The sequence below is a fragment of the Rhinichthys klamathensis genome, unplaced genomic scaffold (assembly GCF_029890125.1).
Source record: "Rhinichthys klamathensis goyatoka isolate OS25496 unplaced genomic scaffold, OSU_Roscu_1.1 h1tg000682l_1, whole genome shotgun sequence".
NCBI classification, from domain to species: Eukaryota; Metazoa; Chordata; class Actinopteri; order Cypriniformes; family Leuciscidae; genus Rhinichthys; species Rhinichthys klamathensis.
Window position 1 is genome coordinate 313,653 of NW_026607113.1, and position 16,825 is coordinate 330,477.

Genomic DNA, 16,825 nt, shown 5'->3' on the forward strand with positions numbered 1-16,825 from the left:
ATAGGCTTAGGGTAGGATTAGGACTTGGTTGAGGGTTGCATATAGTTAGTTGCATGTAACAAGGAAACTGTAAAATAAAGTGTTACCGTTTATTGTTATTATGGTAAGTACATTACCAGTCAGAAATTATGACTGAAGACTGGAGTAATGATGCTGAAAATTCATCTTTGATCACAAGAATAAGTTACATTTTAAAATAGCATATATCACATAGAAACCAGCTTTTAAATTGGAATTATATTTCACAATGTGTGAATAAATGCAGCCTTGGTGAGCAGAGGAGACAAATCTGACCGACTCCAAAGTTTTGAACAAGTAGTTTATATACAATAAAAGCATAATTGGAGTCAAATAAATCAACACATCGCACTGCCAATTCCTCCAAACTTGTGTAAGTTGTAGTTAGAGTACACGTAGCCCATCTCTGGTGAGAGTTGATACAACATGTTGCTTCTGCAGTTTACCGTTTAGTTGCTTTTTACCTGGTTTGTTACTCTGAGGATATGGTGTTATATAGTTGTGGCTTGTCAAAGTCCCACATGATCTCTCTCATCAGGAACTAGTTCTAGTTACCAGTGTCTCGGGTTCAACACTCATACACTATTCATGGCCATATCACATCTCTCCTGACCATCTTCAGGCTTAGACCAAACCAGACTCTTTTTGAGTTACTTTTGTGGCCTCTCCGTTTCTGTCCTCCAAATGCCAATAATGAGTTTGTAGGCAAGTTATTTCAAAAGCATCTCAATATTGGAATCATTTTGTTCTTCCTGCAAACTCCTAGATGTGATTCAGAAAAATTGAGAACCAGCTGCATTGTACGGTAAGTTTACAGTATCTCATCAGGCTTTACATGTGAGACTTTCGTTTGCTTTGTGTGAAACCAAACATTGCAATCCTAAAGGTTGTAACTTAATGACAAAGGCTTTCAGATTTGGCATACGTGTTTGTGGTGTCGCTGTATTAATGAAAACATTAAACATAATGTAATTAGCAGGTAATTTACTTTTATTGTGAAATTAAGGAGGTTTCAGTTAAAGGGTACAGTTAAAACGGTAACATTTAAATGTAATTTAAAAAAATACTTTGAAATTGCAATGAGAATATTTTCTTTGCATTATAAAATCTTAATTTATAATTGCTCATTAAGAAATAAAAATTACTAGAAGGCATTAAAATCCAGTAAAAATATTGTATTTTTCTGCTCGGAATCCATTTACTCTTTTTTCATTATTTTGCCTATGGCTTGCTTATTCGGGACACTTAATATTCAACAATATTGTTGATCTGCCTACAATGACACTATTATTTGAGAACTGAACTGACCTGGACGATGACATCACTGTTTTCTCCAGAGCGGCTGTATAGATAAATGAACAAAATTAACTTTTTTACAACAGAAATGAATCAACACTGACCTTACTTAAGCTGGACTGTGACGCTATTTTCTTCTTGATCTGCTGTAATATATAAATAACGGTGACTTGTTTAGATTGTATAAAATAGCTCAGAGTATCCATAGTTCTCAGATTTGAATGTGTAGTTGGTAATAATCTTTGTCTTTCTTTCTTTCTTTCTTTCTTTCTTTCTTTCTTTCTTTCTTTCTTTCTTTCTTTCTTTCTTTCTTTCTTTCTTTCTTTCTCATTTACAACATTCAGCATTTTCAATGTTAGTAAAACATTAAATTGTTCATGTATCTACTAATTATTGATGGGTTAGTTAGGGTTATCAACTTTAATGAATTCTATAGGCAAATTACCTTTTTTTCTGGTTATTGCTGTTTTTACAACTTAAATTCAAATGGAATGCATTAGAAGATAAAGCCACACACAGTTCCAAAGATATTAACGTTACATTTAAGATGTTTATGACTGATGTTTAACTTTTTTATTTGTCATTTTTCATGTTCAAAACTATCATGTATCCAGAGGATAAATCAAATTCATTACAATGAAGCGTAGCAAGCATCGTGCCTCCAAGGATGATGGCAAAGGTAAAGGTGAAAGCTTTTATTAATTTGTGTGAAAATGTTCAAATTATCATGAATTCTTCAACATAATTATTTCAGTACTATTTATAGTGGATAATGAATATATTTTTATAATTATATGATATTTATATAATAATATATTTGATAGGTTATATTAAGTATTTTACGTGTGAATGTGGTAAAAAAAAAAATCTGAAAATCATAGTGCTGTTCATAATGACATTTCATCATATTTGACTTGTTAAGATGAAGCGGCCATTCTTGAGACCGAGGATATGAGGATGCCAGACCCGGATACCATCTCACTAGCATCAGTAACTGCTGTTACAACCAATGTCTCCAATAAGAGGTGACCAAAACCTATTTACATAAATATCAAATATGATATTCTACATTACAGTTATTTTACACATTATTTATGATATGTTCTAACATGATATATTACTATATTCTAATGTAGTAGGTTGATTAACTCTTTGTATTTTCTTCATCCAAAAATTATCTAAATATTTTAGATCAAAGCCTGACATCAAGATTGAACCTAGTGCTGGAAGACCAATGGATTTCCAAGTATGTAAAACAGAAAGAGAATGAAATAAATCTCATCAAACACCCAATTAACCACTCTTACAAATGTTGGTTACAATTTATTTTGATAGTCACAGTCGTAACCTGAGATGATATTTGGGTAACACTTTATTTTGATGGTCCCCTTTAGACATTCTGTTGACTATTAGTAATGTAGCACCTACAGGTCAACTCTCATTAGAGTATTAGTTGAGTATTAGTTGACTGATATAGGGTTAGTAGAATAAGTTGGCATGTACTTGCAAAGTTGCTTATGGTCAGTAGAATATCTGTTGGAGAGCATCAAAATGAAGTGTTAGCAGATATTAAGCAAACAGTCTACTCATACTCTAATGAGAGTTAGTTGACATGTAGGTGCAAAGTTACTCATAGTAGGTAAATGTCTGAAGGGGACCATCAAAATAAAGTGTTACCCAAATATCGTCTCAGGTTACGACTGTGACCATGGTTCCCTGAGAAGGAACGAGACGCTGAGTTGGAGTAGTGTCTCTATGGGAAAGCCTCTGCATGTTTGCTTCTTGAAGCACGTGTGAATTCAGTCCAATAATGTGGCGGGACATCAGCACGTATAGTGTGACATCACTACCAGGAATATCTATAAATAGAACCTGGACCAAACAATGTCAGCTTTTGATAGGCCAAAGCAAGACGGTTACAGGTATGCAGTAAGTATGGCTGGGCGACGCAGCGTCTCGTTCCCTTCTCAGGGATCCATGGTTACAGTCGTAACCCTTTGACGTTCCCTTTCAAGGGAACTCACGCTGTGTTAGAGATACAAATGGCACCTTAACACCCATTACACTGTACAGACAAATGCCTGTTTAGAATGAATTATGCAAGCACAGAACATGAGCACCCGGTACTCATGGGTGTGGAGCCCATATCCAGGTCATAAATCCTAACAAATGTGTGTGGCGAGGTCCAACCCGCCTCATCAGACACTTCCTGCAGGGATAATCCTGACCACAAAGCTTTAGAAAACCCCATACACCTGATGGAGTGTGCCCTGACAGTCATGGGTGAAGGCTGACCGCACACCTCATAAGCAAGAGAAATAGCCTTGACTATCCACTTGCTCATAGTTTGTCTGGTCACTGGAGAACCCTTCTTAGGAGACCCAAAACACACAAATAGCAAATGACAGATTTTCTCCACAGGGCAGCTATGTGGGCATACACATCTAGGAGGACAAAAGCCTTGCAAGGATATCGATCAAAATTGGGAGGAACCTTAGGCACGTAACACAGTCTAGGGAGCGGAAATGATTTAACCATGAGCCATTCAGAGTCAGACATTTCTCTCCTACGGTGTCAATAGGCTCAAATCCCCTCTAGTACCATGGTCAAATCCAAAACCGGAACCCTTACGTGGCTTGCAGGCTTTCAATGACTCACCACCCAAAGGTGCGTGGTAAGCAGCTATTGGCCGCCACGTACACCTTCAGAGTGGAGGGGGAAAGCCCTGTGGAGAACTGATCCTGAAGGAACTCTAGCACTCAACCAACCAGGCAGTAAACTGGGTACAACTGGTGATTTCCGCACCATGAAGTGAAGACTCTCCACTTCAAGGCATATAGTTTTCTCGTGGGGGGAGCTCTAGAGTGTAAAATGGTCTCAACAACCTGGTTGTTGGTTGTTGGAACTGGTCCCTCTCAGGGGCTAGAACCAAAGCTAGAACCTACAGATCTGGGTGGGGGTGAAGGATTGTGCCCCCCCCTGTCTGAGAAAGAAAGTCCGTCCTAATGGGAATCAGGGAGAGCAGTCTGCCCACATGATGGCCCCTTAGGTCTGGGAGGAAATGCTTCAGAGCTAGAAAAACAGCCATCATCTCCAGGCAATTTATGTGCCAAGAGAAATGATGACCCCCTCCACAGATCTTGCTTTGAGCGACCTTCTAGGATCGCACCTCAGCACATAGGGAAAGCATCAGTCGTAAACAATCCGCAACAACAGGGCGCCCCCAACACCGGACCTTGGGATAGAAACCAATCTTTCTTTCACATCATCAAGGGATGAAGGCACATTTGCAGGAACCTTGATCATGCAAAGCGGGTTGCCCCTTGGGGAAAACCTCTTGGTCTTGAGCCATCACTGCAAAGGTCTCATGTACAGCAGGCCAAAAGGTATCACGTTGGATGCAGCTGCCATCAGAACTAACAGTCCTTGAAACTTTTTGACAGTGAGTGACTGGCCTGTTTTATCCTGTTTTTCGGCTGCCGGGATCGATTTGATACGAGCAGGAGACAGACGTGCCTGCATTGTTGTCGAGTTCCATACCACTCCCAGAAAAGTAATCCTCTGTAATGGAGAAAGCACAATTTTATTGGCGTTCAGGCTAAGCCCCAGCTCCCTCAAATGGGCGAGGATGACACCTTAATGCCGAACCACCATATGCTCCAGTTGAGCCAAAATCAACCAATCGTTGATATAATTCAATATGTAAATGCCCTGGAGTCGCAGAGGAGCCAGTGTAGGATCCACCCATTTTGTGAAGGTGCGGAGTGACAAGGCTAGGCCAAAAAGAAGAACCCGATACTGGTACGCTTTACCCTCAAAAGTCAACCTGAGGAGGCACAACGTCTTCGGGCGGACACTGAGAACTGAACTTGCTTGGTGCGCCCCGATGCACCAAGAGTGGCGGGGATGGCAGAATAGTCCCTTGAGGACACAGAGGAGAAGTGGGCACCGTATGATGAGGTGTGAGACACTTCTCCACGGAGGAGGCTGCCCTCAGAGCCAAAGCCTTCTTGAGATAATAAAGGTCCTCAGATCCGCCCTACCCCTCGAAGACCTTGGCAGAGAGGTCAAACCCGACCCCTATTCTTTTTGTGGGGAGGCCCAGGAAGTGACGCTTTGCTTCTGTTGCATCGTGTATGGAGAGCTGGTTGACTGCTCGGGCTACTCCTGCCCAGCAGCTCTGAGACCTGAGCTCGGTGAGAGAGGTAACGTTGGAATGCTGCCTCTTGCTTTTCGGCCTCTGGAAGTCTATGGACAACTGAGGTGATAGCGCCACCAAAGAGGCCAGGAGAGGAAATCAGGGTGTCCAACAGAAAGGCTTTATCTTTCTCCTTTATTCCCCATAAGTTTAACTAAATATGCCTCTCAATGGCTGCCATAGAAATCCAGATGGCATTGGCCATCTCTTTAGTCCTCAGGAATCCAAATCTGTGGCCCAGTGAAATTCTTTGATTGCGTCCGATCCCTCCCCTTTACCTTTGTCAAGGTCTCTTAACAGGTCAGCCTGGTGCCCCTGCAAGATTCCCATTGTATGCAGACATGCACCAGCCTAGTCTCACGTAGCCAGACCTTCAGACTGACGGCTGAAGGTCTGGAACTCATAGCAGCTTTCTTTGGCCAAGGCCCGCCCATAAGGCCGTTTGACCGACATGTCAAACAACCAATTACAGTTCGTTTCGTTCAGCGTCACGTGGAAATGTCCCCACAACAACAGACCGGCGTGCAACAAGTCAGTCAGCAAATAAAAAATCAAAGGAGGAGAAGAAAACCGAACACAATACTGAATCGGCCAGCTGCGATGTCAGCGTCTGTTGTTTCATGTTTGCCCGCAAACGCGGCTGATATCCCCTTCACAGTTAGGTATTTCACTTGATCTTCCATAATAGATCATAGCTGTCAACATTGAACATTGAATATAAGGGAGATTTCCCGGAATCCATCCCCAAAATAAGGGAATTTTTTTACACGATTCTTACCCACCACAAACTAAACTAAAGCACTAATCATTAAAAGTCTAAAGAGTTTATAACTACAAATGAGTGAGAGAGAAAGAGACAGTGTGTGTGTGTATTAGAGAAAGTGTGTCATTTTTTAAACATTTTTTATCAGAGAATGTTTAAATACTAATATCAGCTTACGAGGGAAACGGTACGTGGTGCTTCGGGGGCTGCTGGAGATGATTAGGGAGAGGTCTGTGCTCCTTTACCGATCAAAGCGCGCGCTGACACGGAGTATAATTGTTTATACTTGACGCGTCCGCACGAGCGCGGCAAAGATTACGCGTTGGGTGCGCAAGACCGGCAAGACCCCATTTCGTTTGGCTGTGTGCACAGCTTTTTTTGTAACAGCGCGCGCGGTGCCGCATCCGAGGATGAACGACTTCAAGCCGAATCTGCCCGAGCATGTACGTCTCACACAATCAGAGCGTAAAAATACGGGATATTTTACGGGAAAATAATAAAACGGGAAGACAGCGGGAAAAGAGCTAAAATACGTGAGAAACCCGGAAAAAACGGGAGGGTTGACAGCTATGTAATAGATAGGAGGGGACACACAACTAGTAAAGTTGGATCTGCTGGGAATCCTTATAAATGCTGACAAAGGGTCGGCCAGGCTTGGAAAATAATACTCTTCCCAAATCCCGTCGGCAAACAGGCTAAAATATCTCTTTTTGTCTCCACTAAGTGCCTCAAACAAAACTCCTGGACATCTCTTAAAGAGTCTACGCCGTGAACCTCGCATACTTTTGAGAATCCTACGTTTAGCTGATCTTGATAAATGCTCATTGTCACTCATGTAAACACAACAGTTTTTCTTCCGCAATCACACGTCTGCGCTTTGTTTCCCGGCAGACCGAAAATAAACGCGACACTCGCACCCCCCGGAAATCCGATAAAATTCAACCAATCAGATGACGACTTCGACATTCCTGAAGTGTTTCCAGTTAAGTGTACCATATGCATCAGACGTTTAGCCAACGTTCCGTGGGCGTGACGTCTGAGGCTGAGACTAGCACCAGCCTAACCTGCCACCATATAAGCTTTACCCACTAAGGTCAATGTTGTTGTGCACGGCCTGGTGAGGAAAGTTTGGGGCCTTAAGAGACGATGCCATGTCAAGAGAGCGATAGCACGCAAGCATCTGCTCCACCTTAGGCATCGCCCCATACCCATAGAAAGGGTGCGGACCCTTTCTACCCCATGATGTTTGTATAATTGACTTGGGGGCTGAAAAATCGGATGGAAAATGGTTTCCTCTGCAATCTCAACACCTCGAAAAATGGCAGGCCCCGATATGGAGGTTGCACTTTACTTGACAGGAAATGCTTGTCCAGTTTACTTTTTAGGATAAGTGTCAATATTTAATTTTGCTACGGTTTGAGAGACAACCTCCACCAGCTCCTCATAAACAGGAGAGTGAGATGGCAAGTCCTCAATCTCTCCTTTCTTGATGCTGAACACATCCACCTCCTTGGAGCTGGATAGCTGAAGCTCTGGGCCCCCACTCTGTGCTCCCAATCCCAGAGAGATGGCACTGGATCTAGTGGGTGAGGGCAGAGAAAAGGCAGAGCCCATCTCCAACCCCTCCACTAGGTCCATTTGCGATCCCCACGATCTCAGCTGCTGCTAAGCCTCGGCAGAATCGGGACCTCAACCGCGAGGAACGAGTGCCTGGGTGCCCTCCTCAAAGAGCGCCAGGTGGGAGTGGTGCGTCCTTTACAGTAAACGCACACAGTGAGCACAATCAGCCCCCTCAGAGCCCCAGGGAGGAACACACGATTTGAACTGTTGTGTGCTTGCCATTATAATGCTTTTGTACATTATATGAATGCCAAACGAACAATAAATAAGACAACAGTTCACACAGAATGCTTGCTGAAGGAACAGGATCTGACATTGTTTGGTCCACGTAACAAAACACGTGTTCCCATAGCACCACTACTACGTCGCAGCGTGAGTTCCCTCGAAAGGGAACTGAATGTCATTGAATTAGATTACAAAATATCAAAGCAGGGGCATTTATTGTACAGAAAGACAGAAGAAGCCAAGCATTTTACATAAAGTTTGTTCGGTTTGAAATGCTAAAAAAATAGATGAAGTGCTGCAAATGAAGGCAGTCATTATTGTGTGATTTTTAGTGGAACATTGTTCATAGTAAATGTGATAAACAAACCTGCGATATACTACACCCACAGATACAGACACTTGCTTTAATATTTTGTAGGTTTCTAATTGTGGTGTTTTGGGGCCATTGTATATTTAAGTACAATATACATACCATATACATTATTTCGTAAATTTGTGTTATGCCCCACTTTCCAGGTTAGTGTCACTGTAATCGAGGCTAGACAGCTGGTGGGATTGAACATGGATCCAGTGGTGTGTGTGGAAATTGGCGATGATAAAAAATACACTTCAATGAAGGAGTCGACCAACTGCCCTTACTACAATGAGGTATGGGATTGTAATATTGTCCTATGGAAAATTAATGACCAAAGCATAAATTGGTTTGTATGTTGTTTACTGAACTGTAATGGTTATCTAAGCATTGTAAATGAAATGTTTTGAGAAGATTCATCCTAAAGCTTATTATATGCATACTTTTTTTTGTAGTATTTCGTTTTTGACTTCCACGTTCCTCCTGATGTCATGTTTGACAAGATCCTGAAAGTGTCAGTAAGTATCATGAAATAACAGTTATAGAATAAAGCCTCCCCTTGAGAAAAAGATGTATAGTTCAGCATACTTTTTAAAAGAGTAATTTTTTAAAAGAGAATAATATACGAACTGAATGCAATGTTTTGAGACAATTAATTGCATATAAATTGCAATTAAATATAGTTTCAATTAATGTTAAATGCAAGACCGGAGGACGACTGAAGGCTTAAATACACAGGGGAAGGTAATCAACAGAACAGGGACAGGTGTGGACTAATTAGAAACCATGAAAACGAATGAAAGACTAGGGCTGAATCCGAAATCGCCCCCTAAACTCTCTTTCACTATTCCCTACATTAGCTGTTCATTTGAAGGAGTGAATGAAAACGAGTGAGCGAATTCGGACAGCCGTTGAGCGTACATCGATTGTACACTCGTTATTACAATGCAATGTGGGATTCAATAAGTGCACTCAATAACCCCCAATATGGATTCGGACAACACTACAAATAGCTGTCCCCTCAAATAACGCCCTATTGAGGTTGTAGGGGGCGATTTCGGATTCAGCCTAGAACAAAATGGTGGCAAAAAAATAAAAAATAATACTGAAAAATAAACAAAACAGAAACTAAACATGACTGTGACTGATTATGGTAAACTAAAATATCATTTAAAGTAATTTAACTTCAATTAATCATGTACTGTATGTTGTGTATTTAAATATTACACATTTCTAATGATGAAGTTGCATTTTAGTACATTTAAAATATATTAACTTTAAATATAATATTGAATAATACACAAGTACTTTACATGTGCTTTATGTTAGTCAACATCCAAATAAGTCTACTTTAGAGCATGACAAAATATTATTGAAATGTACTTTACAGTAAAAATGTTGACATTACCAAGTGCACTTTTTAAAAGTGTGTTAGGAAAAATAGTCATGAAAGTGTTCTCTCTTTAAGTACACCTAAGTGGCCTTTTATTTCATTAATATTATATTATCTGCTAGTACAGTAATATACTTCTAAGATCTGAAGTACACTACAAGTGCACATTGAATAAAATTAAGCACAAGGGTGAGCTTATTCATAAAAGATTACCTTTTTTGTGTAGCATTAAGCTTCGTTTTAAACTGTTTTGAAATAATGTGTCCATTCAGGTTATTCACTCTAAGAATCTTTTGCGAAGTGGCACACTGGTTGGGAGCTTCAAGCTTGACGTGGGCACAATATATACACAACCTGGTAACTGGTTTTACATGTTTCTATGAAGCTCTTAATTTCACTAAAGACTTCAGATTTGCAGGAATTTTTTTTTTTTTTTTTTTTTTTTTAGAACATCAATTCTTCCACAAATGGGCCACTTTATGTGATCCCGATGACATCACTGCAGGATGCAAAGGATACGTCAAGTGTGACATTGCAGTTGTTGCAAAGGGTGACACAATCAAGACTCCACACAAAGCAAATGAAAGCGATGAGGATGACATTGAGGGGTAATAAAAACCTGTCCTATATTGTTAATGCTATTATTAGTGTTGTTTTCTAAGGTAAGCATCACTCTTCCTGATTCTAAACTCCAGTGTTCCCAACTTGTTTGGACAGTCCTATGAACTAAATATTTACTTGCAATGCTATTTTATTTATATATATTTTTAAAACATTTGCATTCAATTTGATTCGTCTTTGGCCATCATTGGCGAAAAACGTTCATAACACCTTAGCAATGCACTGGCAATCGTGGCAGTGACTATTACACCATTCTCAATATCTGCAGGAAATGTGAAATATGAGTATAGTATTTCACCTGTCACACAACATTAAAAATGTAGAGATCTCTTAGATAATTACATATAACAATATATTTAAAGCCAACATAAAGGCAATTCGGTAACACTTTACTTAAAGGGGTGTGCATAAGAGTGACATAACACATTCATAAATCATGAATATGAAGGAGGGTTTATGTTTATGACATTGGCTGTCATGAGACCATTATAACATTTTAATGACAAATTCAATTTGTACCACTGTAGTCGAGGTCAAGAAACATATTCATGACACAGTTATAATGCCTCATGACAGCCAATGTCAAAACCAACCACATGACAGTTTAATGTAATGTTAACCCATAAAGCTAAGTGGTTTCTTAAGTTTGATAATTAATCTGCTATGTCATGTTTATGACATATTTATGACAGGTTATGATGTATTGGTTTATGTCAAGTTGTCATAACAAAGACATCTCAAACAATGACATATTTGCATTAAAAATTTCATAATTGAGTGAATGACACTTAATGACAGTTGTCATAAACATGCATAAACCCTCCTTCATATTCATGTCATGTGTCATGTCATGATTATGAAGGTGTCATGTCAGTCTTATGCACACCCCTTCAAGTAAAGTGTTTCCGGCAATTCTATTTGCAGAAACACATATCACTTCTTTTATTAATTTCTCTTCTTGTTCCAGTAACCTTCTGTTGCCGGAGGACGTCCCAGCTGAGCGGCAGTGGGCAAGATTTTATGTGAAAGTATACAGAGCCGAGGGGTTACCCAAAATGAACACCAGCATCATGGCAAATGTCAAAAAAGCTTTCATTGGAGAAAATAAGGACTTGGTTGATCCTTATGTCCAGGTGCTGTTTGCAGGACAGAAGGTGGGCAGAATTATTATTAATATACAGACATTAAATTTTGTATTGTTTCCGTCACAGCTGAATCTGTATTTCCTACTTGCTAGTCAGAAGCAAGTGGTATTAGAGGGAGGGTCGTTCTCATTCTAGAGAACACTTGATTAAACAACAACCTGTGAAAGTGCGTATCTATACAACAAATGTTATTTCTCGTGCCATTTAAACGCCAAAAATAGTGCATATGATACGCAGTTTTCGCATGCATATGATACGCACTTTATGGCGTGTAATACGCACACGCACCCCCACAATCCTACCCAAGGGGTTTTCAGTGCGTATCATATGCACGCAAAAAAAAACAAATTTTGGCGTATAAATGGCACGAGAAAAAATATTCGTGGTGTGGATACGCACTTTCATGAGACTGTGTTGTTCAAGATGACCCTTGTGAAAAAGAAGTACGCTTAATTGAATTGAATCTGCACTTTAAGTGTACTTCAAATCTTAAAAATATATTTTTTTAAACGGTACTAGCAGATAATATAATGTTAATGAAATAAAAGGCCACTTAAGTGTACTTAAAAAGAGTACACTTTCATTACTGTTTCCGAGCACACTTAAGTACACTTTGTAATAATGTCAAAAGTTTTACTTTAAATAACATTTTAACCCATTATGTTTTAATAATCTTTTGTCACGGATGTTTGGATGTGTTGACTAACATACTAAAGCACATGTAAAGTACTTAATTATAATATTAACTGTATAGAGTGTTTTTTGACATTACATTTAAAGGTTTAACTTTATTTTAAAGTGTCCGGCCGTGTTACAGTGTAATCATACATTTAGGTACTTAGTAATAATAATGAACTGCATGTACTTACTATAGGGTTTTAGGGGTTAGGCTTTATTTTAGAGTTAGTTGCATGTAATTATGCATAATTCATGGCTATTACTACATAACATGTTTAACAAGGACACTGTAAAATAAAGTTTTACCAAAGTTAATACATTTTAAATGTACTAAATTGCAACTTGCAATTTACAAATGTAGTTAAATACTTGACATGCAAGTTTCAACAGAAATGACATTAAAGTATATTGTAGTTTACCATAAATACTTGACAGTACATTTGACAGTACACTTTAACCAAATTTCAAAGACAATAGAAGTAATTATAAACAATATAAGTACTTAAGTGGGTAAAAAAAAAACACTCTTAAGTTCAACTAATGGCATTTATTATAAATGTACAAGATAATGCATTTTCATGTATTGAAGATAACATGCAATTAAGTGTCTAGAACATTACATTCAGTTTGCACTTAACTATTTTCTTTTAAATTATATTATGTCATTAAAAAATACTTCTTTTAAAATTATGCTAGTGTACTTTTTTCCCCTTATTGTACTTTAAAAGAAAGACTAGATTTTAAGTGTGCATTTTGGCTAAAACCTAACTTTTAGAAGTACTCTAACATTTAGATGACATCAAATCTAACAGACATGAACTAAAAGTTACAAAACTCCATTTTGATTTCATGGGGTCTTTATTGGGTAAAGTGGACACAGGCGATGCAGACACAAGAACTGATGTTTGTATCTCTCCACAATGCAGGGGAAAACTTCAATTCAGAAGAGCAGCTATGAGCCGATCTGGAACGAGCAGATCGTTTTCACCGAGCAGTTTCCACCTCTGTGCGGGAGAATGAAACTCCAGATCCGAGATTCAGATAAAGTGAACGACGTGGCGATCGGAACGCACTTCATTGACCTCCGGAAGATTGCTAATGATGGAGACAAAGGTAACAGGGCTAAGTTGGCAAAATAATATTTCCAGTTTGTCTTTCTTGTTGTTTATTACATTCAGACTTGAATGCTCAACCACAGAAGCCATCACTATTGCCTTTCAAGATCATTATAAAATTATTTGTAATACAGTAATTGGATGAGAACAAAACTTGAATTCTACAATGATACTTTACACTGAAACAAACATCTAAATTAACTGGTTTTATTCAAGCGAAAATATTAGTAAAGTCCCCCTGTAATCAATAATTTTGTCCCTTAAAACTCACCTCTGATCAATAAGATGACATATTTAAATGTTTATTTTCTTGAAAAAAATGCCTTAAATATCTTGAATGTAACTCGACACCCTTGCCTCATTTAGTATTCGCGGCTCTATGAATATGCAAATGAGCCCCGCCTCCACTCACTCCCTCAGCTCAGAGATCCACTGGTTGACGATCACACGTTGATCTGATTGGTTACAAGGTCGTTTGTGACGTCAGAAACACCAGCGATTTCAAACCGTGTTTTTGAGACTGTCTTTGGTTCACTGCAGTTTTAAGCAGAAAATACTCAGCAATGCTGTCGACTTATGAATTTACACATGGTTTGTCTTAAAGCATATTAACACCACATACACATATATAAACAACATTAAAGCTTGATTTTCACCACAGGGGACTTTAAATGCCTTAATTTTAACCAACAAAATACATTTTTACGGATTAAATGAAGTAAAACAAAAACAACAGATAATTGCAGGTTACATCTTTTTGCAATGTAGCTGAATCAAATTAGTTTCATAAGTGAATAATTGTATTCACTTTTATTGAACTGAATTGAATCAACATCTGGATTGAAGTGAATAATGACACTATTGTCTCTTATAGCGCTGCTTATAGCTGAATTGAACTAATTTCATGATTGATCAACTCTAGTCGGTTACTGAACTGATTATATAAAAGGTCAAAGATACAAAATATTCATCCTGCTTCCATCCGCAGGCTTTCTTCCGACTCTGGGCCCGGCTTGGGTCAACATGTACGGTTCCACACGCAGTTACACGATCATGGACGAGTACCAGGACCTGAATGAAGGGCAAGGGGAAGGGGTTTCGTTCCGGGCTCGTCTGTTGATCAGCCTGGCCGTGGAGATACTGGACACCTCGTCTCCTGAAGTAATGAGCTCCACCGAGGTGCAGGTGGAGGGGATACCCAACATCTCAGATGTAAGTGATCCACCGACGGGGGGGTTCGACAGGCCAATTACAGTGAATAATTCATCCATTCTTTATTTTTCTCCCTACATTATTCATTTAGCAGTAATACTTATAGTAGTTCTTTGTGTGCAATACAATGATCCGCACAGTCAGAGCCAAAGTTAGGCTTCATTCAACATGTGACTGGCTGTTAAAAATTAATCATTCGGGAAAACTTACACAACTCTTTCAGAATTATTTATAAACACACTGACTTTTTTTTTTTTTGTCTAATCTTAGGAATGCCCTCTTTATGCACAAAACATTATTTAATCAATTGTTTGTTGCTTATATCTAGAATGCCACAGGCAAAGTTGAGGAATTCTTTCTCTTCGGATGTTTCCTTGAGGCCACTATGATTGACAGGAAGATTGGAGACAAACCCATCAACTTCGAGGTTACAATAGGTAAAATCCATGGTAGACTAGTTATCAGCCTTTCAAGTTATAGATATGAATTTGGCAGACACTTTTTTCTGAAGTGACTTACATTGCATGAAGGTCTACACTTTATCAGTTCATGCATTCCCTAGGAGTCGAACCCATGACCTTGACGTTGCTAGCGCCATGATCTGCTGTTTGAGCTTCAGGAAAAGCTATTGCAATAAACTGCAGTCAGAGTTGTCTTTCATTCAGAATATTACTGAACTGAGATAGCAAACAGGATGCAGAATTAAACAAATTACGATTAAAAAGGTATTAGTTATTTTTAAAAGAAAAAGTTTATACAGTTTATAGTTAATATAAATTAAACAATCTTTATATTTTGGTTGATTCAAAACAAATTCAAACACATGAATATAAATTTGGCCAGTTTTTACACGCATTAATTGCCACCAAAGACTATAGATATACAAAGACAGTTCACTCCTATTACTTATGAATGGGAGAAACTGCAACATGCAATATGACGGAATAAGTCCCGCCCTCTAAATGAAAGAGCCAATCACTGATTAGTAAAGTCATTGCATCACTGCTGTGAGAAGCTGTTTCCTATAGAAACCTGAGACTCGAGCTGAGGACTGCGCATGCGCATTGGCTCGTCTAGCCTGAAAATAAGCTTTTTTAACGATATTTGAGCACAGGAAACAGCAGTTATGCGACAGTTCATGTAGATTTGGTAGCTGATTTGAAGTATATGTTATTTAATTGTGAGTTTGGCAAAAAGTTTTTGAAATTTCAGAATTCACCCATTTAAATACTTGGTCTTGGATGCTCGAAAATGCAGCCCGAAGGCGTTGCAAACATGGCCGCTAAGAAAGGGACTTCGTTGGCACTAACTAACACAAACTAAATATATGCATTGTTGTGCATCCAGCAAATAAACAAATTTGGAATATCAATGGAAATGTCATCAAACATCATCCAAAATGATCATAAACTATCATGGCGTTAAAAAACTACAGTCAGGATTTACTAAAGACACGCAGTGAGAAATTAGCGCTGAAAAGGCGTGAACACAGTTATTATTGCGGAGGACCTTATTGCATATGCATTTGTAGGAGTTTCCCTTTCAGACGCAAAATTTATGGGAGGTAAGGTAAGGTAAGGTAAGGTAAGGTAAGGTAAGGTAAGGTAAGGTAAGGTAATATATTTATAAAGCACAATTAAAAACAATGGGTAGTTGACCAATGTGCTGTACAATTTGTAGAAACATGCAAAGAGCGAATGTACAGAACATTTATACAGTATAATTAGGGCTGTCGCGATAACCGCAATATTGCAATACCGCGCTACTGACAGGCCAACCGCAGAGGAATGCAAGTAACCGCAGCAACCGCGAACCGCGAACCGCGTTTTCTTTTTTCATAAGGCCACCCTTTGTAGTTCGTACCATGTGTATTGAATGTTAAGTAAGTTAATAATGATAACAAGACTGTTTATCATGGTGATTTGTACAGAGGCTTCGTGGATTTGCCTAAAGCAACAGACATTGAATGTGATCGCCTGAGCGCATGCGATTACCTGCGTCTATCTCTGAAGTCAAGTCATGTATATTCGTGAAAAGGTTGCCGTTTCCAAGGAAAGCGAAATATTTGTCGTATCATCCTTTTAACGTGTAAGGGTATTTACCATGAATGGCGTCAGCGCTGGTCAGCATTACACAGCACGAGGAAGCCGTGGGGGGAAAGCAGCCAGTCACGCATTGGTCTCTATTAA

General features: G+C 39.0%; 1 protein-coding gene across 3 annotated transcripts in view; it reads left to right on the plus strand.

Annotated features, from left to right (window-relative positions):
• The first annotated feature begins 640 nt into the window (after positions 1-640).
• LOC130076707 (otoferlin) overlaps positions 641-16,825 on the plus strand; it is a 53,728-nt gene continuing 37,543 nt past the window's right edge. For 2 of the 3 annotated variants that reach the window (XM_056241900.1, XM_056241899.1), the window contains exons 1-12: positions 641-823; positions 1,929-1,999; positions 2,237-2,339; positions 2,506-2,560; positions 8,637-8,768; positions 8,928-8,990; positions 10,138-10,222; positions 10,314-10,473; positions 11,454-11,640; positions 13,236-13,422; positions 14,413-14,636; positions 14,965-15,073. In XM_056241900.1, coding sequence (XP_056097875.1) covers positions 1,951-1,999; positions 2,237-2,339; positions 2,506-2,560; positions 8,637-8,768; positions 8,928-8,990; positions 10,138-10,222; positions 10,314-10,473; positions 11,454-11,640; positions 13,236-13,422; positions 14,413-14,636; positions 14,965-15,073 — 1,354 coding nt within the window. In that variant the 5' untranslated portion in view covers positions 641-823; positions 1,929-1,950. The remainder of the gene's footprint in view (positions 824-1,928; positions 2,000-2,236; positions 2,340-2,505; positions 2,561-8,636; positions 8,769-8,927; positions 8,991-10,137; positions 10,223-10,313; positions 10,474-11,453; positions 11,641-13,235; positions 13,423-14,412; positions 14,637-14,964; positions 15,074-16,825) is intronic. The other variant, XM_056241901.1, reaches the window with a different exon arrangement.